The 24,541-nt window shown below is 33.6% G+C and overlaps 2 protein-coding genes across 2 annotated transcripts; both read right to left on the bottom strand.

Annotated features, from left to right (window-relative positions):
• Nucleotides 1–7,925: 7,925 nt before the first annotated feature.
• On the bottom strand, nt 7,926–9,066 carry LOC127240893 (uncharacterized). The gene is made up of 2 exons (XM_051259744.1): nt 8,944–9,066; nt 7,926–8,396 (listed from the first exon to the last, which is right to left on the bottom strand). Exons 1-2 carry the CDS (start codon nt 9,064–9,066, stop codon nt 7,926–7,928), a joined length of 594 nt encoding a protein of 197 aa, XP_051115701.1.
• A 14,160-nt stretch (nt 9,067–23,226) lies between these two features.
• Nucleotides 23,227–24,186, bottom strand: LOC127240894 (uncharacterized). Its single transcript, XM_051259745.1, has 4 exons — nt 24,096–24,186; nt 23,794–24,009; nt 23,576–23,710; nt 23,227–23,440 (listed from the first exon to the last, which is right to left on the bottom strand). The coding sequence occupies exons 1-3, from the start codon at nt 24,184–24,186 to the stop codon at nt 23,580–23,582; spliced, it is 438 nt and encodes a 145-aa protein (XP_051115702.1). The 3' UTR covers nt 23,227–23,440; nt 23,576–23,579.
• Between the last annotated feature and the right edge of the window lie 355 nt (nt 24,187–24,541).

Raw genomic sequence — 24,541 nt, forward strand, 5'->3', positions numbered from 1 at the left:
TTAAAGTCAATTGTGCGTATAAATAAACACTTAATAAATAAAATATTTTAAAATCTTAATATAAAAATAAATACAAAACACTTTTCTTTTTTTTATAAAATAATTTTATATATTTTAAATTTTTTTAATAATAATAATAATATATTTATGGATGAGTATAAATATTATTGAGGTCATATGGGCCCGTAGCTAGAATATATAAAGGTCGCTATGGTTCTGGCCTAAGACAAGACTTAACTAGAGTCAATAAATTATGGGTAGACTTTGCAAGAAAATTTAAGAATTCTACAGACATTTAAACAATTTTTCAATTTACTTTAGAATACTCAAACTTGTTCGGTGTTTTCAGTGCACCCCAGCAATTGTTTTGCATTCAAATAAGGTAATATAGAATCTAATAATTTTCTGAATCAAAATTCTTTTTCATTTTAAAAACTTTTTTTTTTTATTGTATCACTCTACAATCTTCATTAATATTTAGAGTCAGTAAAATCATATGATTTACTATGTTTGTCAATTTTTTAATATTATGATTTTTCTGAATCCAATGCTTATGTAATTTTTTGATTCCAGTGTTTATATATTCAGTTTTTCATGGGTTTTATTTACTATTTTATATATATTTCCCATTTTATTGTTTTTTTTTTCTTTTTCTTTTAGGATTGTGGGTTTGTATATATATATATATTTTATTGAAGGATTTTATATTTTAGTTAGCACAAGATTTGTTATACAACATATTGATGAGCAAATGATTTTTTTATTTTTTGTACTTTTTTCCATTGGGTTTTGTTTTTTTTCTTAAAAAAAAAAAAAAAACTATATAGCACTATTACCATAAGATTTCACACGCCAACCTTTTGAAATGTTTGTGAATAAAAAATTAGTGTTCAAATATATTAGAAAAATATAGAAATATGACAATTACTTTTATAATGTGGACTACATATCATACACATATAGGCCCACCATTTTCAATTCCAAGGACCACAATGTTTTAAGTTTTTTTGTTTATTAGGAAATATATATTATTTCATATAGATAATTATGATTTTTATGGAAAATTGCATGAATATATAAATTTTAGATTTTTAAAAATAATTAATAATTTATTTATTAGAACTATAATAATTTAGGATGTCAAAAATAAATAATAATTATAATAACAATTTTTTATGGAAAATTTTTTAAAATTGACAAATATTTTATGGAAAATTCTATATTACATATATTTACCTTATATTATTTTATCTTATCATATTATATACTTCCTTTGTCTCAAACATCCTGCAACATTTTCTTCTTAGTATCTCCCAAACACCATGCAACATTTCCAAAATAGAAATAATTAATTATACTTAATCTCTACTCCACATTTTATCCCATTACATCATCTAAATAAAAAAAATATATATATTTCTCTCTTCGTCATATCACCTAATTTTTAAATTATCATACTTAATACTACCCACCTAATAACCTGTGCCAAAAGCAAATGTTGCACCTTGTTTGGGACGGATGGAGATATATATATATATATCAACATATGTTTAAGAACAGGAGGTGTATTATTTTTATTATCGCATTTGTAGAGTTTTTAAATTTTCCAAATAAATGATTTCTCATATTTTCAAAATTATTTGTTAAATTAATAGTTTTTCAATTTATTTTTACGTGAAAATGAAGTTGAAGCCTGAGGAAAATTATTGCGAACGTGGAGAATATCAAGCCAAACAAGGAGCAGAATGAAAGAAATTAGAAAAGAAAAAGGTTGAGTATAATATACTATTTTAAAGTTTTGTTGTTTTATAACTTATACTTTTTATATCTTTTTATTGATTTATATACCAATATTAAATTTAATTAGAATACTTGAAATATTCTTATCATATTTTACAATATTTTTTATATTTTTCTCATTTTTTATTTAATTGAATAATTAAAAATAAGAATTATAATCATTTTTATTTTTATGTTTTATTTTACATAAATATATTAGATAATTATAATTATTTTTGTGTTTTTATAATCGATAATATTTTATATTAAATTTATAAATTTTAATATAATTATATTGTACGAGAGTAAGATAATAATTTTATATTATTTATTATTCATCTTTAATGAATCATATATTATATATTTTGTAATAAAATGATTATATTTATTTTACATTAAATTTTATAACTTAGTTTTATATTTTATTTGATTTTAATAATATAAAGTAGTATTATTTAAAATAAAAATATATATTAAAAAATTTAATTTATATAAATATTATTGTAAAATTATGTGTAATTAGGGTAATAATTTGAGTGTTATTAAGTTGTATAATTTATAAATATATCATTATAAATTTAATTTATAATTTTTAAAAAAGTTAAATTTAATTTCTATAATATATACTATTATTTCTTATACATGAAAATTTATTTATTTATAATTCTTAAAATATTTTGGTATATTTGTTTTTTTTTTAATTTTTATTCGTTAATTACAATTTTTTTTATATATATTTATTTTTTATTAAAATTAAAAGATATTGTCAAAATCAATTATAACAATTTTTGTTGGGTATATATATCTCTTTGTCTTGTTTTGTTTTATTTAGTATATATATTTTTTTCCTGATGACGTGGAATCCGCAATCGCTACCCGAAAATTTGCACAAGTTTGAACAACTCGTCCAAACTTTACACTACCAAACCATCTCTTAGGGGACTAGTATCCTATAAATATGTATATTTGATAATGGCGTGGGTTTTACCATTCTCAACTTCTAATACTTTTTTTTTTTTTTTTGATAATTTTTATTAAAACAAATTGTAAATTATAGTATTTATATCTATTTACATTAGTTTGGAATTTTTAATATTTATGAAAATTTATATTAATTTATGAATTTGAAACTTAAAAAAATTATCTGAGATATTATATATCTCAATTTTTTTTTTATGGAAAAATCTTATTTTAAGATATTATATATCTTTAACTTATCATATATCACTATAATATTTTAAATTATTTTAAATTATGTTTGTTTAATATTTTGAATTTTTATATATTTGTTATGGTTTAGTATTTTAAATTATGTGATATTATTTTTTACAATTATTTTTTAAAGTATTTGTTATGGCTAATTATTTGAATTTATCTCTATTATTTGAAGTAAATAGGAGAGACTAGTTATCCGCAACAAAAAAAAATTAAAAAGAAGATCACAGTCAAATATAGAATAGTATATTAGTTTTTATATATTATTTTGATTAAAATATTTTTATGAATATTATTATATATTTAATTTAACAATTCTCCTTTATGTTAAATAGTACGTTTAGATAATATTATTAATATTTTATAGTTATATGTTTATTATAATTACTTCGTTTTATTTTATTTTATTTTTTTTGTAATAATTTTACTCTATATTTTTATTAATTATTTTATTTTATTGTATATTGATTTTACAAATTGGTTGTTATATTTTTTTATTAATATTATTATATACTTATTTAAATTTTAAATTAATTTACAAGTTAAATGTATACATATATACTAATATAAAATTTATAAATAATATATTTTAAAATCCTAATAAATTGTACTAAACTAGTATTACATTTTGTTACTTTGTATGTTATATATATATATTTATTATATAATAGTTAAATGTATATTTTGTTATATTATTTGTCTATTTGTTAAAATATATTACTTAAATTATAAATTATTTTATGTTTATTTATACAAGTATTTAGATTATAAAAATGTGTTATAAAGTTATTGTTATGCTGAATTCATATTAATACATGTAACAATTAAAATTAAATATTATACAATTTAATAAAGTATATCCGTGTATGGCACGGATAATACGTTAGTATATATATATATTTTAAATTTTGTGTATATAAAAACAGAATCGAGTTGACATATTGACAATCCAAAATTCAGGTAATATGCTTTATGTTGGCTATTTTTACTCGTTATTTTGGAGGACATCATACAATTTTACAAATAAATTTGTATACCAGAAGAATATACATATTAACTCTATGTTGTGCAACCTAGATCACAACTTCGCTTCTATAACAAGGAATATTTGAATCAAATTTCTTACCTATCCAACAGTTTGATATACTAGAACAACAAGATGAATTCTCATCACATTTTAGAGGATAATTTATTTTTATTATTTGTCAAGAATATCTGGTCTGTCATTACATATGCCATTAATATATGCTTTAATTATTATGTGTGCTATTCTTAATTATGATTGCATTGTTAGTCCAGAAAAAATGCTCAAAATGGAAGGCAAAACTGTTCCAACATGCTTAATATTATCGTATTCTTAATATGTTTTGCACCTATTGCATGAAGTCCAACATGCACCTATTCAATGGAGGAATTAATTTGAACGGTTCCAACATGCTCCCCCTTAATTCTGACATGGTCCAAGATCATGTGCGCCTAGCAGGTACCATTTTTCTTCAAACTTTACTCTTGGCAAGGCTTTCATTAGCGCATCAGCTCGTTGCTTTTCCGTAAATATGCTCCACTACAATTTGTCTCTGTTCGACACATTCTCGAATGAAATTATACCGTGTATCAATGTGTTTACTCTGTCCATGAAAAACAGGATTTTTCATTAAAGAAATAGCGGACTTATTATCAACGAACAATTTTACCGGCTTCCGCTCTTGCTTTGTTAGCTCTCCTAACAAGCTCCTCAACCGTAAAGCTTGACATGCTGCTGTCGTTGATGCCATGAATTCATCTTCACACGATGACAAGGCCACAGTTTTTTTGTTTTTGAGAGTTCCATGACACAAAACTGTCATTGATATAAAATGCCATTCCTCCGGTGCTCTTTCTATCCGTCGCATCCCCAACAAAATCACTGCCCGTGTATCCGGTGATTATTTTCTCATCTCCAACTCTTCCATACACAAGTCCAAAGTGTATAGTTCCTTTCAAATATCTTAGCACTTGTTTTACCGCCTTGTAATGCATGATTGTGGGCCTTTCCATGAATCGGCTTAGCATACCCACTGAAGGCGATAAATCGGGACGAGTGTGCAGCAAGTATCTCAAGCAACCAATAACCCGTCGATATTCTGTCTCATTGACTGGTTCTCCCTTCGGATCTTTGTGAAGTTGTATATTTTGTTTTGACGATTTTAGGGAAAACAAGGAAGAGAAATTTTTTTATTCTAAATTTATTGCATAACACTCTTCCGTATAGACTTATATGTATATAAGTGTATGTATATATGCAACAGATCAAACAAACTAACAGCCTATAGCAATATGAAAATGGTGTCGCCAAGATCTTTAATGGTGAAAATATCATGGAGATAGGTCTTGATTTCATTAATCAATCCCACAGAGGAACCAATAAGAAGAATGTCATCCACAAAAACTGTCAAGGCTAGAATATCCGGACCTCGGTGAAGAATAAAAAGACAGTGATAATGAGGAGACTGATTAAAGCCAAAGGCAAGAACCTTCATTGCGAGAGTTTGGAACCAAACCCTTGGAGCCTGTTTCAACCCATACAAGGATTTCTCAATTTGCACACATGATTGAGGGGACTGAGTACCCTGGAGGAGGCTGGAGATAGACATCCTCCTCAAGAGTTCTATGTAAAAAACGTTATTAACATCAATCTGATGTATAAACCAACCTTTAGCAATGCCGATACCCAAGAGCAGTTGAACTGTAGTGCATTTTGTTACTGGTGCAAAGCTTTCACTGAAGTCTTTCCCTTGTTCCTAAAGGTAGCCTTTGGTTACTAACCGAGCTTTATATCGAGAAATTGCTCCTGATTTGTCTCTCTTAATTTTGTATACCCATTTACATCCTATAGTTTTTTTTTCTTTGGGCCTCGCAACTATGTCCCATGTATAGTTTGACTCAAGAGCATCAAGTTCCTCTTGCATAGTCTGTATCCAATGGGTGTTATCCACAGCTTCAAGATAAGAGATTGGCTTATCATTGTTGCAGTACACATGGAGACATAGTCTTTAAGCCAACCAGGTTGCTTTACCTCCCTATGGGGCCGTGTAGAAGGTGGCATAGATGGTAGTGCAACTGTTGTATCTGTATCAGGAGAAGAGGGAATACCAGATGTAGAAGACTAAGCTTCAGCAACCAGGGAGGGAGAAGCCTGAAAAGTCAGTTTAATAGGGGATGGGGTGTCTGAGGGAATATCAGATGTAGAAGACTGAGGTTCAGCAACCAGGGATGGAGAAGCCTGAGAAGTCAATTGAATAGGGGATAGGGTGTCTGTAGAGGTGACCTTATCAACCGGCAAAGATTCTGTGTCCTCAGTCCCAACCACAGGGGAAGGGCAAAAGTTGGAGGTAGAGGCAGTACAATCTAATCCAGGGAACACTGATTCAAAGAAGACCATATTTCTAGAGATCAAGAACTGTCTGGTGGAGGGAATGAAAATTTTGTAACCTTTTATTCCTTTTTCATAACCCACGAAGATAGATTTAACTCCTCTATTACTGAATTTATTTCTTGTGGGATCTATGTTATAAACAAAACACAAACAACCAAACACTCTCAATCCATCAAGATCTGGTTTCTTGTTATATAAGATCTCATAGGGTGATCTCCAATTCAACACAGGGCTGGGGAGAAGATTGATCAAGTGAGTAGCTGTTAGAACAACCTCTCCCCAAAACTCAGTAGGTAGATTGGCTTGCACAAGCAAGGTTCTAGCAATGGAGATGAGGTGCTAATGTTTTCTCTCCACTCGACCATTCTACTGTGGAGTATATGGGCAAGACTTGTAATGAGCAATTCCATTCTCTTGTAATAGATTCTTGAAAGCCAGAGAAGTAAACTCCGCTCCAAAGTCTATTCTCACATTCTTTACTTTGGAGTTAAACTGAGTATGAATCAATTTGATGAACACAACAAAATGTTCAAGACCTGAGACTTTAGTGGTAGCAAGAAAATCCATGTGCTTCTGCTGTAGTCATTTACAATAGTCAAAAAATATTTGGCTCCGCAAGTAGGTGGTAAGTGATAAGGGCCCCAAATATCAAGATTTAATAAAGCAAAGGAAGAATCAACTTTATTAGCACTCAAACCAAAGGGTAAATGTCTCATTTTAGTTAAATTGCAAGCATCACAAGGTAGAGAAGTAGTATGTACAACATCCTTATTCATAAGAGTAGAGTTAAACAGTAATTTTTGCATTACCAAACTGGATGGATGTCCTAATATTTGATGCCAAGGAGTATCTAGCTTGACAGCACACACTTGATCGGTGTGACCTTCCAGTTAGAACAGCTGTCCTTCAAGCACTCTTTTTCCAAGCACATGATGATCATGGTCCTGAATTAAACACTGGTTATTCTTGAAGACCACGGATAATTCTGGTGACAAGCACAATCTGTATATGGATACCAAGCAATATTTAAAGGTAGAGAGAAAATAGACATCAAGAAGAGTAATATTCTCATTCAATTGCACTATGCCTGTCCACTCTGCTAAGTGCATTGTTCTACTGGGCATGAAGACTTTAATAGGACTATGAAGTAGTATCAAACAATCAAATAACCTTCTGTCATTAGCTATATGACATGTGGCTCCACTGTCAAGAACCCAACCTCTAAGTTTATTCACCTCATTAGATGCATTGAGACAAACAGTACCTATATGGTAAGTGCTAAACATTTTGATTTGTTTAGCTGGAGTTTTGCAGGATTCAAAAGCTTTCATTATATCCCATCAGATCGCTTAAGGCTTCATTGGATAATGAAGATGAGGTATGTTGAATGCAGAGTTAAATAGCATTATAGAAAGCAGCTAATGTCATATCCTCACCTGCTTGCAATGTAACCTCACCCTTCTCCCTTCTTTTCTTATCCAATCTTTCCTTATACCACTCCGGATAGCCGTGAAGTTTAGCACTCAGCTTTGACATGTCCATTTCTCTTGCAGTGATCACACACCAAATTCGTTTTTAATGACTTATCCAGCTTTCTTTCACTGGTTCTTGAGTTAGCAAGTAACACAGTGGGTGAAGGATCCTTTAACATATCATGTACTTCTTGCTGTTTCTCTACAGTTGAGAGTATACCATATATCTTGTTTACATCCGACAAAGGATCCATCATCAATATTTGGTTCCTTACAGCATCAAAATTGTCATTTAAGCCCATCAAATAATCAATTGCTTCTAGGTTGTGGAGATACAAATCAACTTCATTTCTATCAACAGGCACAGGTGCCAAACAGGACAGCTCATCTTTCGAACTCTGCATTCTATTGAAGTATGCAGCCATGGAGAGATTACCTTGATAGAGCCTACTAAGATCTCTCCTCTTTTGGTAAATGAGAGGGCGTTGTGCACCATAGCGAAGTTTGAGTTTCTCCTATAACTCATGACTTGTCTTGATGGGACTGAATACAACTGTAATTTGTGGAGAGATCGAATTCAACAGCCAACTAAGTACTATATCGTCATTTCTTTCCCATTTTAGGGCAGCTACTGGGTTTTGAGGTCGCTTAATTTCCCCAGTCACGAATCCCTTTCTTCCTTCTGTTGAGAGAGCTCTTAAGACCACTGTGCTCCATATCAAGTAAGACGAACAAGACTCATGTTAGGTTGATCATGGGAAGAGATTTGCAAGGATGAATTAACTGTGTTTCCAGAAGAGAGTGACAGATCTGTAGTCATCGTGCAATTTCTCAAACAAACTGTAACAAGAAAAAAATAGCAGCAGAACAGACCATGAGGCTGAGAATTAATCGAAACAAAAGTATCCAGGGATTAAAATGCATTTACTTTTGCCGAGTTAAAGAACTCTAATCTACCTAGGCTGGGCGGATGCATTATTTCTCATGCACCAGGGATTCGAAAGACACGTCTGTCTGATGATTGTATTCCTTGAGACATATCTAAAGATGTTTCCAAATTGCCTTCCCCTGATCATCGTCCCAGCCAACATACTTTGTACCTGGGAAGCAGAGTTCAGTGGGTTTCATTTCCAGAACCTGAACAATCCGGCGTTCATCGGCGACGAGAGTGTGGCTGCTGACCATCTCTTTAAAGGGGCATAGATCAGATGCTGGGGTATGGAGGCTATCCGCATGGTCAAAATATATTCGTGGAAGAAAGGGGGAAGCCTTTTGGGGATTACCTACAATCTTTTCGAGAAGTTAACGGCGCAGAAGCACATGGATGAAACAAATGAGGGCGAGGAGGGGCAGAGGACAGGTGCTGAACAGAACTTGGAAGTTCTGAGGTCGACACTTCCTGAGATGCCTAGACTAGTGATTCTTGATGAAGGTCATACTCCTCGTAACAACAGGAGTAAGATTTGCACATCCCTTGTTCAGCTCAAGAGAGAAAAGTGTGTCATATTGTCCGAGACGCCGTTCCAAAATAACTTCAAAGAGGTGTTCAACACCCTGAAGATCGGAAGGCCGATAGCGGCAGAAACGATTATGGAGGATCGGACATTTGCTGAAATTCTGCATTCACATAGGAAAGCCCAAACCTATCGGTCTGCGTTGCTTCCTGAAGTAATCAATCGTGCAGTGCAGAGGCTTAAAGTCTCCATGTCAGCATTTGTGCACGTGCACAAGGGAACTGTCCTCCAAAAGAATCTCCCCGGATTAAGAGAAAGTGTCATCCTCCTGAAACCGATTGGATTGCAAAAGAAACTAGTTGACAGGTTAAGAGTGAATTTGGATTTTCTTTGGTATCTGTTCATCCTTACCATACCCAAAAATACAAGTCGCAAGTACCAACCGATTGCAATGATATGCAAGCAGTCGAGGTGTCAAAGCTCATTCCTGGCAAAGGGTCAAAATAATATTCATCCTTGAGTTTTTCCGTGTCAGTATGATGCTGATGAAAGAGGATCTGAACGCGACCTATCAGAATTTATCTTCTGCTCTTCTTCGAACAAGAAGGATATATTAAAGCAGCAGATGCCGGAGATTGAGGACAGGTTTCTTGAAGATATGATGCAGCACATGAAGACAAAAGATATATTTGAAAAGATCATTCACCAGCTGAAGAACGCTGACCTGATCCAGTCCTTGGTATCAGAGGTTGAAAATATTCCCGGGAGTATAAAGGTAAGTGTTGAGTTAAAGCTTTTTTAAGGAAACAGATTGATGAGTGGATTGATCACTTTTGTTTGGGAATTGTTTGGTTGATTGTGATTGGTTGTGCAGTTTTTTAAGTTGGAAAATATTTTTTTTCCCTCTTATCATTTGGTAATTTTAGCTTGTTTTATGGCATAAACAAAATATAATTGATTGCCATTCCTATAGGTTTTCAATGATTTTCAAATGCACAAATATACAGAATAGGTTGTGATTTGTATAGACTAATGATGAATTTTGTAACTTTTTAATTTCTCTTTTTGAAGGATTGTTAATTTTAAATGGTTCCAAGTTTGCACCAAATGTGTTTGATTGGATAGATCAAGTTATAAGGTTTGAAGAATGTTCTCTTAATTTTTTACTAGTGATTTTTTTGTCCGTGTACTTTGTTGTCCTTCTATTAGATAAGTGTATTATATATAATAAAATTTTGAAATAATTATCTTTTAGTTGTCTCTTGTTAATTTTTTTTTTTTTTTTTGTACAAACCATACTTTTGTTATTAGTGATTTGGAAAAGGCAATGTATTGCCGAATGGAAAAAGAGATAATGCATCTATTAAGCAGACATGATGAATTGAGTAAAAGAGAGTTTTAGTAAAATTGAAATTTCTTAAAGAAATATTTCCTATGTATTTAGTCAGTGATTTGTGTTTTTTTTTTAAGTTTTTTTGTTTGAATAATATTTTGAAGGTGATGATTTGTAAAATTAAAGTACTTTTAAAAATTTTCTGAAAGTTTAATTGTAAAAAATAAAAATAATAAATAGAGATTTAGAAATTAATTAGTCTACATTACAACGAGGGAGAGATGGTTAAAAAAATTTAAAAGTCAATTAGTTTTCATAAGGTTTGACTCTAATATTTTTTTAAGTCCCATTCAAAACGACTTAACTCAAATATTTATCAATTTCAATTCCCCTTATCAACGTAATAATGCACACAGATAAAAAATTTTTTTAAAAAAAAAACTCTCTAATTTTAAAATTCCTATTAAAAACACAATATCCTTTAAAATCCAGATTTAAGATGACGTGAAACCCTTTTTCTCCTTTCACTTTTATGATTTCACGCAAAAAGGTTATTGCCGCAATAACAAAATTCCAAAAAATAAAAGTGTACTAATTTCAATGTTTCAAACCAATCCAATCAAAGTAGTTGTCTTTTTTTTTTTTTTTTTTAAACATTTTTTAACTTATCCAACTCACAAAGAAACTAATCAAAACCTGACTTTCAGGTTTACTTGTCAGAGTTCTCAGAGGAAGTAACTTATGCATCAAATATTTGATGTGCAAAGAAGAAATTTAATTTTTCAACTTCTAAATTAATCTAACTAGACAACCAATCCAATCAAAGCCCTTCGTCCTTTTAAATACTCTTTGACTTATCCAATAAAAAGAATTAAATCACACCTCAATTTCTGTTAAATTAGAACTAAATTATACATTGAATTTTTAACATACACCAAAAATTTGTGCAAGATGACAGGGAAAGAATGATCAACAATGAGCTTTTTTATTTGTTACTATTGTTTAAAAAAATTTCCAAAAAACAAATGTGCATCATTTCTAATCTCAATTTTCGAAATCAATCCAATAGAAGTAGTTATTTGTTGTTCTCAAAATTCTTTTAACTTATCCAAGTCAAAGATATTAATGAAACCCTAACTTTCAGTTAGCCGTCAAAGCTCTCGGAAACTGGGAAGTAACATATGCATCAAATGTTGCATGTACAAAAATAAGTAATTTAATTTTCACACCACTAAATTAATCTAACTGAAAGAATTTTAGACAACCAATCCAACAAAAGCAGCCCATCTTTTTTAATACTCTTTGACTTATCCAACCAAAAAGAATTAAATTATACATCGATTTCTGTTAGAAGTCAAAAGTTGGAACTAACTTATCCATTAAATTTTTCTCATACACCGAAAATCCGAGCAAGATGATAGAGAAAGAATGGTCAACAATCAGCTTTTTTATTTGTTACTATTGTTTAAACAAAATCTAAAAAAACAAAAAAGTGCATCATTTCTAATTTCAATTTTCCAAACCAATCCAATCAAAGTAGTTATTTGTTGTTCTAAAAATTCTTTAACTTATCCTAAGTCAAAGAAATTAATGAAACCAACTTTCAGTTAGCAGTCAAAGTTCTCGGAAACTGGAAAGTAACATAAGCATCAAATATTACATGTGCAAAAGAGTAATTTCATTTTCTGTGACTAAATTAATCTTACTCAAAGAATTGCAGACATCCATTTGAATACTCTTTAACTTCCGAAAAGAAGAATTCAATCATACCTCGATTTTTGTTAGACATCAAAAGTTGGGACCAATTTATCCACTGAATTCACATACACCCAAAAAATCTGTGCAAGATGTTAGGAAAAGAATGGTCAACCTTGAGCTTTTATTTACTACCTACAATGATTGAATTTTACCATTTACAAAACAATGCATATTTTTTCTGCTTTTGCATTACAGTCTCCACGCAAGTATATATAGTTTTAAGAAAAAATATATAATTATAGTTGTTGATGTATTTTTTCAACAATAAAAATAAAATCTGAAAATAGGAAATTATCTTCGAATTTGATATAATTAGTGCCTGAGATTAGGAATCTCTAAACACTGTAGGATACATAAATAAAATAGAAAAATAAAACTATATGCTGGAAAATAAATAAAGTGGTGATCCCCAAAAGCAATTCTCTTGAATTTGATGTCGATTGAAGATGGTTTCTTATGTCAGGAACAGACCTTTTTAAAACCCTTTAAAGAAACGGTCTAAACCGTCGTTTGGTCGGTTACAGCAACCGCTGTCAACCGCCCCGAAAGTTCTCTTATGTCGACACGTGTGCTAACCGACTCACCAAGTCATGCCTTCAAACCCGCTCATAAGCTAAAACTTTCCTCAACTGTCCAGGAACTGCTCTTTCGCCCGACCAGCACATCTACTGCTTCCTTGCCCGACCTGATCACGTCCAACCTCAGCACCCGACCTTATCACGCCCGACCTTATCCTGCCTCATCTCCGGGCCAGACCTTATCATGCCTGACCTTCGCGCCCGACCTGATCACGTCCAACCTCAGCGCCCAACCTTATCACGTCCAACCTCAGCGCCCGACCTTATCACGCCCGACCTTACCCTGCCTCATCTCCGTGCCAGACCTTATCATGCCCGACCTTCGCGCTCGACCTGATTACGTCGGACCTCAGTGTCCGACTTTATCGCACCCAACCTTTGAGCTCAACCTGACCACGTCCGACTTTAGTGCCCGACCTTATTACGCCCGACCTTTGATCCCGACCTGATTATGTCCGACTGCAGTACCCGACCTTATCACGCCCGACCTTTGAGCCCGACGTGATTACGTCCGACTTCAGTACCCGACCTTATTCTGCCTGGCCTTTGCACCCGACCTTGTTACACCTGAGCTCCGTGCCCGACCTGATCACACCTGATCTTTACACCCGACCTTGTCTTCTGAGACCTGCCTTTTCCCGAGGAAGCTTCTTCCTTACAGGGTTATACTTGGACTTTTGAAAGCCCATTAAACTCAAATAAACCTTAACCTAATTTGGTAGGCCCATTCTCGAAAATTCTACCTATTTTTTTTTTTTTTATGCTCAACAGTAGTTGTACACAATAGTTCAGTTTAATGTGATTTCGTGACAAGAAAACATGTACTTGGAAAAAAAAAATTATGAAAGTTGCAACTTGTATTTTTGGGTGAGGTAAGGATGAGCAGATACCAAAAAAAATCCAAATTCACTCTTAAGAGTTTTCCTTAACCATTGCACTTCCAACCTTTCGATCAGATTCTTTTGCAATCCATTCGGTTTCAGGAGGATGACACAGTCTCTTAATCCGGGGAGATTATTTTGCAGGACAGTTCCCTTGTGCACGTGCACAAACAGTGACATGGAGACTTTAAGCCTCTCCACTGCATGATTGATTGCTTCAGGAAGAAAAGCAGGCCGGGAGCTTTGAGCTTTCTTGGCTGAATACAGAATTTCGCAGCAAATGTCCGATCCTGCTTAATCTTTCCTGCCACTGCCGGCCTTACGATCTTCATGGTGTTGAACAACTCTTCGAAGTTGTTTCGGAAACGCATCCTGGAAAATATGACACGCTTTTCTCTCTTGAGCTGAACTAGGGCAGTCCAAATCTTACTTGTGTGGGTACGTGGAGTATGGCCTTCAGCAAGAACCACTACTCCAGGCATGTCAAGAAGTGTCGACCATAGAACTTGCAATTTCTGTTCAGCACCTGTCCTCTGCCCCTCCTTGCCTGCATTTGTTTACTCCATGTGCTTCTGCGCTGTAAACTTCTCGAAAAGATTATAGCTAATATCAGTACTCCCCGCCAAGTTCTTCGAGTGGGCAACTCCAGTCCTTCTCGCTGGTGTTCGTACAAAGTTTCCAGTACACCAGCCTTGATGCTCCAAACTGAGCCGCTTGTCCAGCAGCTTACCTCAGCTGCATCCGCTACTGTGGGAAATTAATGACACCAAGATCCAGACCCTCCCCATTCTCCGGCTTCTTCTTCTTTCCCGGTGCACGATGAACTTTGGTTGCCGGCAAAACGAGAAAGAAGTCATATAAACAGGGGTAGCTGCACAAATTTTAAATCAGCCTAAAATTGCACAGATAACACATTAGTGCAGAATTAGGGGGAACAGATAAATTAGAAGGAACAAATTTTTATGTTAACAACAGTTGGCTGATTTTCTGATTTTAGTTCTGTAAAGGAAGCAATATATCCTTCGGATGAATCGCCACATGTTGACAGTAGAGATAATACAGTCCTTTATCGCCTTCGAATGCCTATTCATGCAGCCCTGGAGCACATCTGCGCTCCTGAGTGTCTTCCTCCTCCTCATCCACTTCGAATGCAACGCTAGTTATCATATTGCTTTCTGAATTAAAATAGTGCTGTATTAGTTCTCAGTCCGTGTCGAATCAGTTATTCTCTATTGAAACAAAATCGTCTTCAAACCTGAACCTCTTCGGAATAGCAGAGCAGTCTTCAGCTTCGCCTGTATGCATTGTCCCAGATGATGGTCCGAGAATGGATTCTTCTAGGAACTAGGAGATGTCAAGTCGTTTTGGCCCCTGTCATGAACTTCGTCATCTCCTTAAGCCAATACGGGATGTCATCTCCACCACCGCTGTTTCTCCCAGTCTGTGGAGCTTTCAAATGCTGTGCTTTTGAGACTCTACCCGCCTGCTTCAATCTTTGTTCTTTAATTTCACAAATCTCGGACAACCTCCTCCGCTTCTGTGTCTTCCTCTGAAGAGAATTTGTTGCAGCCTTCCGTTTTGGAGTTCCGATTCTGCACTGACCTGAAGCCTCCACAGGCGCACTGTCGTCTGCTGTGCCAACTCTTTTGTCGTTGTTGACTTTTCCCCTTTTCCTCAGAGTGAAGTCTTCGTCGCCAGACAGCTCATCCATAACATAAAATGAGGACAGGTGCATATTGATCCTCTGCAGACAGCATTCCGCAATTCTCCAAATCCTTTGCACTCTTCTGATACATCAGGGATTATCAGCAATGCCTCCGCTGGCAGCATCCACTGAATCTCCATCTATACCAGCTACTTCTTCAGCTGAAGCCATCGAATTATAGGGCCTATCGGCACTGCTGCTGCTGACACTATCCCCCGAATCTCGTTCCAAATCGTCAATTTCATGGCATTCTTCAAGGGGAGACAACGTATTGGAGAGGCCTATATATAGGTTGAAAGAGACTCGACAAACTCTAATCAGAACAACTCAACCTATGGATAAAATCAAATTGTAATCTAAACTTACCAAATCTAAAATAGACCAATCAAAACTAATATAAACAAATATTAAATTAAATATAAATCTAAAATATCTCAACAATTCTGGTTGGAGTGGCAGTCGAGTTCACGGACTGTAAGCTCATCGCCAAAAATTGGAGCATAAGTATGAGCTCAATTCCTCAAATATAAAATTTCATTAATTCTTCTTCCGAATGAAGGAAAAATCCAAAATATAAATGAGAAAGCAGACAAGAAGACATGGCTAGAGAAGAACTCAAAGGATTTTGTATTGCTATACTTCTTCAAGTGATGATATAAACAATGAATTAATACTAAACTAATGCTAGTCCAAGTCAAAGACATGAAAAAATGTGCTAAACAATTATGCCTAGCATAAGTTTTGGCCTTAATTGAATGAAGTATGCTTTGATTTTTATTTATTTTTTACAATAGATTAAACTATCACCAAAGGCTGCATTTTACACGTACTGCCTTTCTTCTACAACATTTTTCTCTCATTTTCTGTTTATGTCCCTGAATAAAGAGACGCGAATATGAGAGTGTCAATCAGTGATAATTTTCAAATGTTAGAATTTTCTTTAGTCAGCCATTGCCTTCTTGACCATCTACCTCTTCTATCCTATCGAAACAAGCGTTATCCACCTACAAACGTGAAAGCAATTGCCCATTTGACTATGATTGTGGTTCTTGAAATAGAAGCAGTATAGCTTCAAGAACAATATACTTACCCACGAACTCAAAACCTGGTATGCATCAAGCTCCAAATGACCACAGGACGTGCAAATCAATCCTTGGTTACCTATATAGGACAGGTCATGGTTTTTGTCAGTGCGTCCTTCATTTGGAGCTGCCTGGAGCTCTTCATCGACCTGCAGCTCATGGAAGTTCAATATTAGTATCAAATAAAAGATTAGAAATGCATATTTAGTGAAGATATTGTTCACCGGAGGCATTAATAAAACAAATGGGAACTGATTGAGCTATTGGCTCCTTATCGTCAAATCCAGTTGTAGTGGGAAGATCATCTCCTGTTTCAGGTTTGCCATCTCATCCTGTCGTGTCAAGAACATGACGGCTCTCCATTTCAAAATCTACAACCACGTTGGAGAAATCATAACGCTACATTTTTCTCCCTTCAAGTTTTCATTGATAAGCGAACAAGAAATAAAGAAAACATTACTGCTTCCGTATATATGCTTAATCATAGCAGTTATCTTATTTCGTGTTTCTTCAGTCACTACAGGTGCCGCCTCCAGCAACGGCACATCTCTCACAGGCTCAACCCACTCGAACATCGGCGGTGTCGGGTAGTCATGTGCCACTTCATCCGTGTCGAACAGCCCCATGCTCATCACTTCAATAGAGATTTTTCTCTCGATCCTCATCTCGGCTTCACAAACCCTTCCAACGTGTTGATATATATATTGTATATATATTTTATATATTGATATATATATCCTAGCTAATATATCTCTTGTATAAATATAATATTGTACCCTAATTGTGTTTTAACGAAAATAGAGTTTATTCCATAAATCGTAACACAACGCACGACGGAGGAATCTCTAGCATCTCCGGTGTTATCTTAGACTTGAGGAAGTCTATGACTCCTCAGTGCAGGAGACGACCAATTCCCTTCTCTCGTCTCTTGGTCGGATGGCTCTATCATTCCCCTTGACTTAAAATCTATTCTCTCATCTCCAACCACAATAACTTCATCGTACATTCCCATTGTTGGTTCAAATGTATCATTTCTTTTACCTAATTTGAACTGAAGTTGGAACAATCTCAATGCACACCTTGATTTTAATAGGTGCACAATTTAGAAATTAGTGAGATAAAAAATAACTATTTTTATAAAAATAGTTGTGCTGGACATTCTATTTAATAATAAATAAATATAACACATAAATTTTGTAAAAGTATGTTAGGCTGACATTCTATTTTGTTTTGGATGAATAATGGTTTTGACATTCAGGTTTCATAACGGATGATTGCAAAACAACCTACATGAAATATAGACACGATGTATACTAATTAAGTTCATAAATAATAATAAAAAAAATGAAATCAAAAGTATATTTGTATTGGAACTTGGAATAAAAAAATTTCAAGATATAATTTTATTCATACAAAATATATAAATTGATGGTCAACTCAAATTCTTTACAAAAGACAAATAAAATATTTTGTCACACGAAATATCGTAATTTTATTTTATATGAAGCATACATCTATAGGCAGAAGAAGTTACCTTCGTATAAAAGCTATGGCATGTTATTAAAAAACAATATTTAATCTTTGTCCACATAAAATTAATCTAGGTAAATAATAAATATCTAAAATAATTTTACAAATTTTCACAAATATATTATTAAAAGAAAAATATATGTATTTTCTTTTGAAATAATTCCTACATAAAAATGCAATGTATTCTTTTTCACAATACTATTTTAAATGGTAGTATATAAATTAACTATGAATAAATACAAACTTAAACTGAATACAAATATTTAAATCCAAAATTTCATTAAGTTTGACTATAATTTGATCAGACCCGAGATAGATCCGAGAAAACCCAAAGAATATTGAGCATATCTGTATGCAAATTTAAAATTATAAATTCTAATGTTGGATCAAGATTCGGACTCCAACGTAGACTTGACCGACTTAATATTTTAATGTTTTTCAAAAAAAATCATCCAAATTAAATATAAATTCAAAATTTTCATTTTCATAACCAACAATAGTAGCTTCGATCAAAATGATATATATAATTTTTCATATGCATGTTTAATGAAATTTTTACAAAAATTTTAAGGGGTTTTTTGCTAGAAAAAAATTTCTATCTTCATAGCAAAAACATTTTAGCTACAGAATTATTTTTCACAGAGAAAATCATTTGGCTACAAAAATCATAGATATTTTGTTGCTAAAACTCTTTAGTTATAAATTTTAATTTTATTGCAAAAGATTTTTAGCTACGAAATCATATTTTCGTAGTTATATCTCTATTCGTAATTTTTATTGCAAAAAAACTTATCTTTTGTTACGAAAGTCATATTTGTCGCCAAAGACCTTTAATTACGTGGTATAGGCAACGAAATGAGTTTGGTCGCAAAAATATTTTTGCTACAATCTTTTTTTTGAGCTAAATTTCAACTTTTTTATAGTGACATAACATATAATGCATATGGAAGAATAATAGAAAATTCCTAAAACGAAAATAAGATAGATTATGGGAGATGCTTTCAAGAATATACTTAGTAATAATGAAATAATAAAACTTTTGTTAATGCTTTTAAAATGTTACCACCTACCTCTACTCAAACAATGTGATTAAGTTCTTCTTCTCCCCTTTGCTGCTTACCTGCACCATTATAAGAAGTAGATAGCCCATCCAGGAGGTATATACAACCAACTTTGTTCACTTTGAGCACCAATGATGCTCTTCTCCGTCCTTGGTAATTCTTTGATCAGTGATTATATAATAAGGTAAAGATGGTTAAAAGTAATTGAATTCTTAAAAACAAAATACCAACAATTTTACTGCAAGCCATGTATGTCATCGTGATGAATGATTAATATAAAGTAGGAAAAAATTCATACTCCTTATGAAATATGAAAATATTAAATGAACATCTAAATATTCCCTTTAGATTCCATTCAATATGCTTGAGTGTTGAAAGTTAACAACATGAAGATGCATATGAACAAATTTATTGAACAAAATAGATCCTGCAACCCGCAAAAAATTATGCTCTTGATAACACATAAACAAACATCAATCGAACTAAATAATAATGTTTTAAATTTAGAGTAAAGCTCATGTTGAAATTACAATATTTCAAAATCACTACGACTTGCAGATTTAGGCTTTCTTAAAACCGTTCTTCCCTCTTTGTTTTGAGGATTTCACAACTATGGTTCTTTTTACCATATGAATCCAATGGTAAAATTCCAAAAGAACAACATATATGATGATGAGGTCATAAAAAAATTTTATTTTCACATCGCCAAATTGATCTAAGCAAGTGCCCTTACATCAATCCACCAAACCTATATAATCAAAGTAGACTTGCGAGAAAAAAAAAAAAAAAACACTATATATACTATTGACATACAAGGGTAACATTTTAATCTTCATGTAAGACACACAATTTTTTTTTGTGTAACATTAGTTTAAAAACTAATTAGGGTCTGTTTGTTTTTAAAAAAATTTCAACACATTCCCCCCAAAACGCTAATATAGTACACACACTCATTATTTTTTTTTATTATTATCTACATAATTTCTGATGATATGCCTTGAAGCTAGTGTGCCAAGTGTTCATTCCCCATTGTAATGATGCATCTAAAAGTGAGATTCAATTCAAAAGATGAAGATTTGTTGATATGCCTTGAATTTAGGGATATGATTTGGATATTATATATTATATCCTAGATTTAGAGATATGATTTGGATATTAGATATTATATTCTAGATTCGACATATGATTTAGATATTATTGACATAGCATATGCTATAAATAGGCATATATTCCCATTCTAACAAGTGGCCAAGGGGCTCGGCTCTGAAATATGTAATCTTGCCATTGTGAATAAATTTGTTCTCCGTTTCTGTCCATGGATATAGCCAACATATTGTTGGTGAACCCCGTAAATCTCTGTGTATTCTTTAAGTTTTCAATTAGTTATTTGATCATCAAACCTTATCTGTCACAACAAATTGGTATTGGAGCCTGGTCGTTTTTTACGAGGGTTTTTGTTTATTTTAGCTCTGCTAGGGTTTCATGAGTAGATAAAAAATGTCTGCTTTCAACATAAGTGTTGACAAATTTACGGGGAAAAATAGTTTTGGCTTATGGCAGATGAAGATGCGATCTTTGCTGAAGCAGCATGGGTTTTTGGCACCCCTATCTGGAAAACAGAGAGGTAAAGAAGTAGATGATGAAGAGTGGAATACCGCGGAGGAGAAGGCGCACTGGACAATCATATTGTGTTCTGTTTGATGATGTAATCATCAAAGTTGCCGATCAGAGAACTGATGTTGGCCTTGTGATGAATTTCGTCGACGGCTCTAAGAGGGCGCCTGCACCTACTGTGACTGAAACATTGGGAAATTCTTCTCCCAAACCCGACGACTCAATGTAGTTCACAACAGATCAAAAGCTTCTCAGCATCGTCTTCTCCACCCTCTCTAAAGAAGTGATGGCCGAAGTTATTGACTGCACAACATCATGAGATGCTTGGTTTGCCCTCAAATAGGCCTTCTCTCATTCTTCTATCTCTCCAGACCATCCTCGGATGATTTTAGACTTCTCCATATTGACCCATATGACTGCTTATTCTGGAAATGGTAATGTTGTTGTTGGTAATGGGTTTTTATTACCTATCTCTCATACAGGTTCTTCTTTATTGAATAATGTTATGCATTTACATGATGTATTGGTGGTTCCTCACATAACTAAGAACCTGCTATCCATTAGCAAGTTAACATGTGATTATCCCATTGATGTGTTATTCTCTGATAATAACTTTGTTATTCAGAATCATGCAACAAAGAAAACCATTGCATAGGGCCATTGTGATCGTGGGTTGTATGTTTTGAACCGTGGTACACAAGCTCTTCTTGTTGTTTTCACTCACAACACTCAATAGCTAGTTTTAAGCCACTTGTCGTGACTCTATAATTCCATCTCCTTGTATTTGCTCTTCATGTCAGTTCAGTAAAAGTAAAAAAACTCAGTTTTACTGTAAACAAAAAATGTGCTGCGACTGTGTTAGAATTGATTCATTGTGACTTACTGGGACCTGCACCCACTACCTCTATTGATGAATTTTGGTATTATGTTATTTTTGTTGATTACTTCTCATGTTTTACTAGGCTCTACCCTTTACATGCCAAGTCAAATTTCTATGATATATTAATCGAATTTCATCTGTTTGTGTGCACTCAGGTTTTGGCCAATATGAAATAATTGCAGAGTGATTGGGGATCTGAATTTGTCAAACTCTCGGGTTTGTGCGTTCTTTGAATCCAAAGGTATCCATCATCTTATTTTGTATCCTCATATTCCACAGGAAAAAGGGTGCACTGAGCGCAAGCATTGGCGTGCCACTGTAATGGGATTATCCATGTTATTTCACTCTCACGCAACGGCACATTTTTGGTTTGATGCCACTGCAAATGTAGCTAATGTTGTAAATTGGTGGCCCTCCAATGTCGCATATTCTCTAATTTTTGCGACTATTCATCCCACAAGCTTGCTCCGCAATGTGCTCCATTTATTTTCTTGGGATACAGTCCAACATACAAGGGTTTTTACGATCCATGTACAACTCGTACTTATATTACAAGGAATGCTCAATTTGATGAGTTGTTGTTTCCTTTTCTTGAATCGATTTCTCTCAAACCGTGTCATGCCTTGTACATCTTTTCTTTCTTTGATCATGATCTTGTCGATGCCCTTAACCATATGATGTGGAGAATGTCACACCCCAACTCGACCACCATATGTCTCACGCATTTCTGATATATCCCCGGCTATGCGTATGATTACTTGTCTGGGTGAGGAATGTGTTTGAGTACTGGTCTGGGTGAGACTTTTCCGCAATAGCTTACAACTCAAGCTCCAGCAGCTGCTCCTTCACCTCCTATTACAAAACCTTCTTCAGCACCTCCTACTTCAGAAGCTGCTTCTGCACCTCCTCCCCGACTTACGTTGCACCGATTTCTGATATAAAATAAATAGAAAAATAACTCACGTTTGTTGAACCATACCTGTGGGTTTTGGAGGAATTCAGATATATCAGTTAGGCATTTTATCAAGTTCTTTTTTGATCGAAGTTTTCTTCCATTGTGGCAGAGCCACTCTTTGGAAAACCACTTGACCGAAAAATATTCATTTAGGAGACAAAACACATCATCGCCATTATCAGTTTAGTTTCACCTTTCGTTCAAATTTTTAGTAAAAATACATTTGCTCGTGTGCCTACTCAAAACAGTTTCCATGCTTTTTATTTAGTCTAAGAAGCTATATAGGTTAAAGACGGGCATTTGTTGTAGACCATATTTCTATTAATTTTAGTATAGCATAACACATACCCGATCGAAGGAAAGATGACAACCTCGTCCCAAAAATTTATAACACAGACATATGACATTCATTACATATACAAAATTACAATAATAATGCTGAAAAAAAATCTCTGAATTAATGTCATCATCATCATCATTCCAAGTAATATGCTTTGATATAATAAGCCTTCTATTAAATTTCAATACAAGCTAATAAAGTAAACACAAATGTAATTCATCAGGCAACAAGCAAAGACTATACTGCATCTAGTGTTTCTTCCACGCCTCAGATTTCGGTTGTTGGCCTGACTTCCTGCAGCTGAAGTCAATGCTCCATTGGTTGTTGCCATTTTCTTCCATAGAGCTTCCGATTGGCGACGAAAAGTCTCGGAAATTGAAGCTTGAATCTGTCATGAAACAGATATTATTTTCATTCTCCCAAAATAAAAGACTCTATTTATCACTTAAGAAGAAACAAAAGGCTGTGTATGATCCTCATCCTCATTCATTCACTTTATGACATGAGTATTAAGATCTTGTACCTTTTCATCCAAAGCCAATTCCTACTTTCCGCTTCCCTTTTATGATAATTTTAGGCTCTGCTGATCTTTCAGCAGTGAGGCTATTTCCCTCCTTGTCGTTAAACAACACTTTCTCTATTCTCCTCCTTGACATCCCTGTAGATATATATCGATGGAAAAGTGAGAGATAAATTGATCATTGTATATAAACTGATGTAATTCTCGAAAATAAAACTTACTCTTTTCGGACTCTATTAAACTCCAATAAGATTCTTTCTGATTTAGGAGCCAAACCTCAGAAGTAGGATCACACAATGAGTCTTTTTTGTATCCTTTTGGTGCCTCTGCAGCACAGTTCACTTCCTCCTTGCCGAAGCCATTCGAATTTTTGTTTTCCTTTTTTTCCCTCTCACTTGAGAGTACCTTTCCTTTCTTTTGTATCAGATCGACTTTATCTGATATATTAACAACAATTACATAATTTAGAAAGTAGAAAGACAGAGATGATTAGTCAGTCAATCGTATATACACATATACGTACCCTGGAAGCAGCAACCGTTGGCAGCAGATGTAGATGTCGATTCATCCCCAAAGCCTCCGCCCAGATGAACGAAGAATGCTCTCGCTACCATCCATAGTTCTATTCCTAATCGAGTCTCAAAAAAAACTAACTGAATCGGATCTGCTGCCTCCCTCATCTATCTCATCTCATAGCTCAAACAAAAACTTTATATGTAACCCAAAAAAAAAAAAAAAACATATAAAAAACACAGCCAAATCGGAACCTATATACAATCGACGTGTAGAGAATGAAAGAACTACGAAAGGAGATTTAAATCTTAAAAAACAATTAGAAATATATTTTCTAATGAATCCTATCAGACACTCGTCATGTTTGTGTGTTGGTCACTTACTCAATACATCTGTTTTTTTATAGCACCAAAGAGATGTTTCTAGAACAACTTTGTTCTAGATTCTTCTTTTGTT

This window comes from Andrographis paniculata, unplaced genomic scaffold (genome assembly GCF_009805555.1).
Source record: "Andrographis paniculata isolate CXL003 unplaced genomic scaffold, ASM980555v1 Contig80END, whole genome shotgun sequence".
Classification (NCBI taxonomy): Eukaryota; Viridiplantae; Streptophyta; class Magnoliopsida; order Lamiales; family Acanthaceae; genus Andrographis; species Andrographis paniculata.

What these genes read in the sequence shown, in the direction of transcription:
- LOC127240893 (XM_051259744.1), bottom strand. Translation starts at nt 9,066, where the DNA reads ATGGTCAGCAGCCACACTCTCGTCGCCGATGAACGCCGGATTGTTCAG. An exon ending in GGGACGATGATCAGGGGAAG is followed by an intron (nt 8,397 to 8,943) that starts GCAATTTGGAAA and finishes CATGAGTTATAG; the next exon opens with GAGAAACTCAAACTTCGCTA.
- LOC127240894 (XM_051259745.1), bottom strand. Translation starts at nt 24,186, where the DNA reads ATGGTAGCGAGAGCATTCTTCGTTCATCTGGGCGGAGGCTTTGGGGAT. An exon ending in CAACGGTTGCTGCTTCCAGG is followed by an intron (nt 24,010 to 24,095) that starts GTACGTATATGT and finishes TTAATATATCAG; the next exon opens with ATAAAGTCGATCTGATACAA. An exon ending in TTTAATAGAGTCCGAAAAGA is followed by an intron (nt 23,711 to 23,793) that starts GTAAGTTTTATT and finishes ATATATCTACAG; the next exon opens with GGATGTCAAGGAGGAGAATA.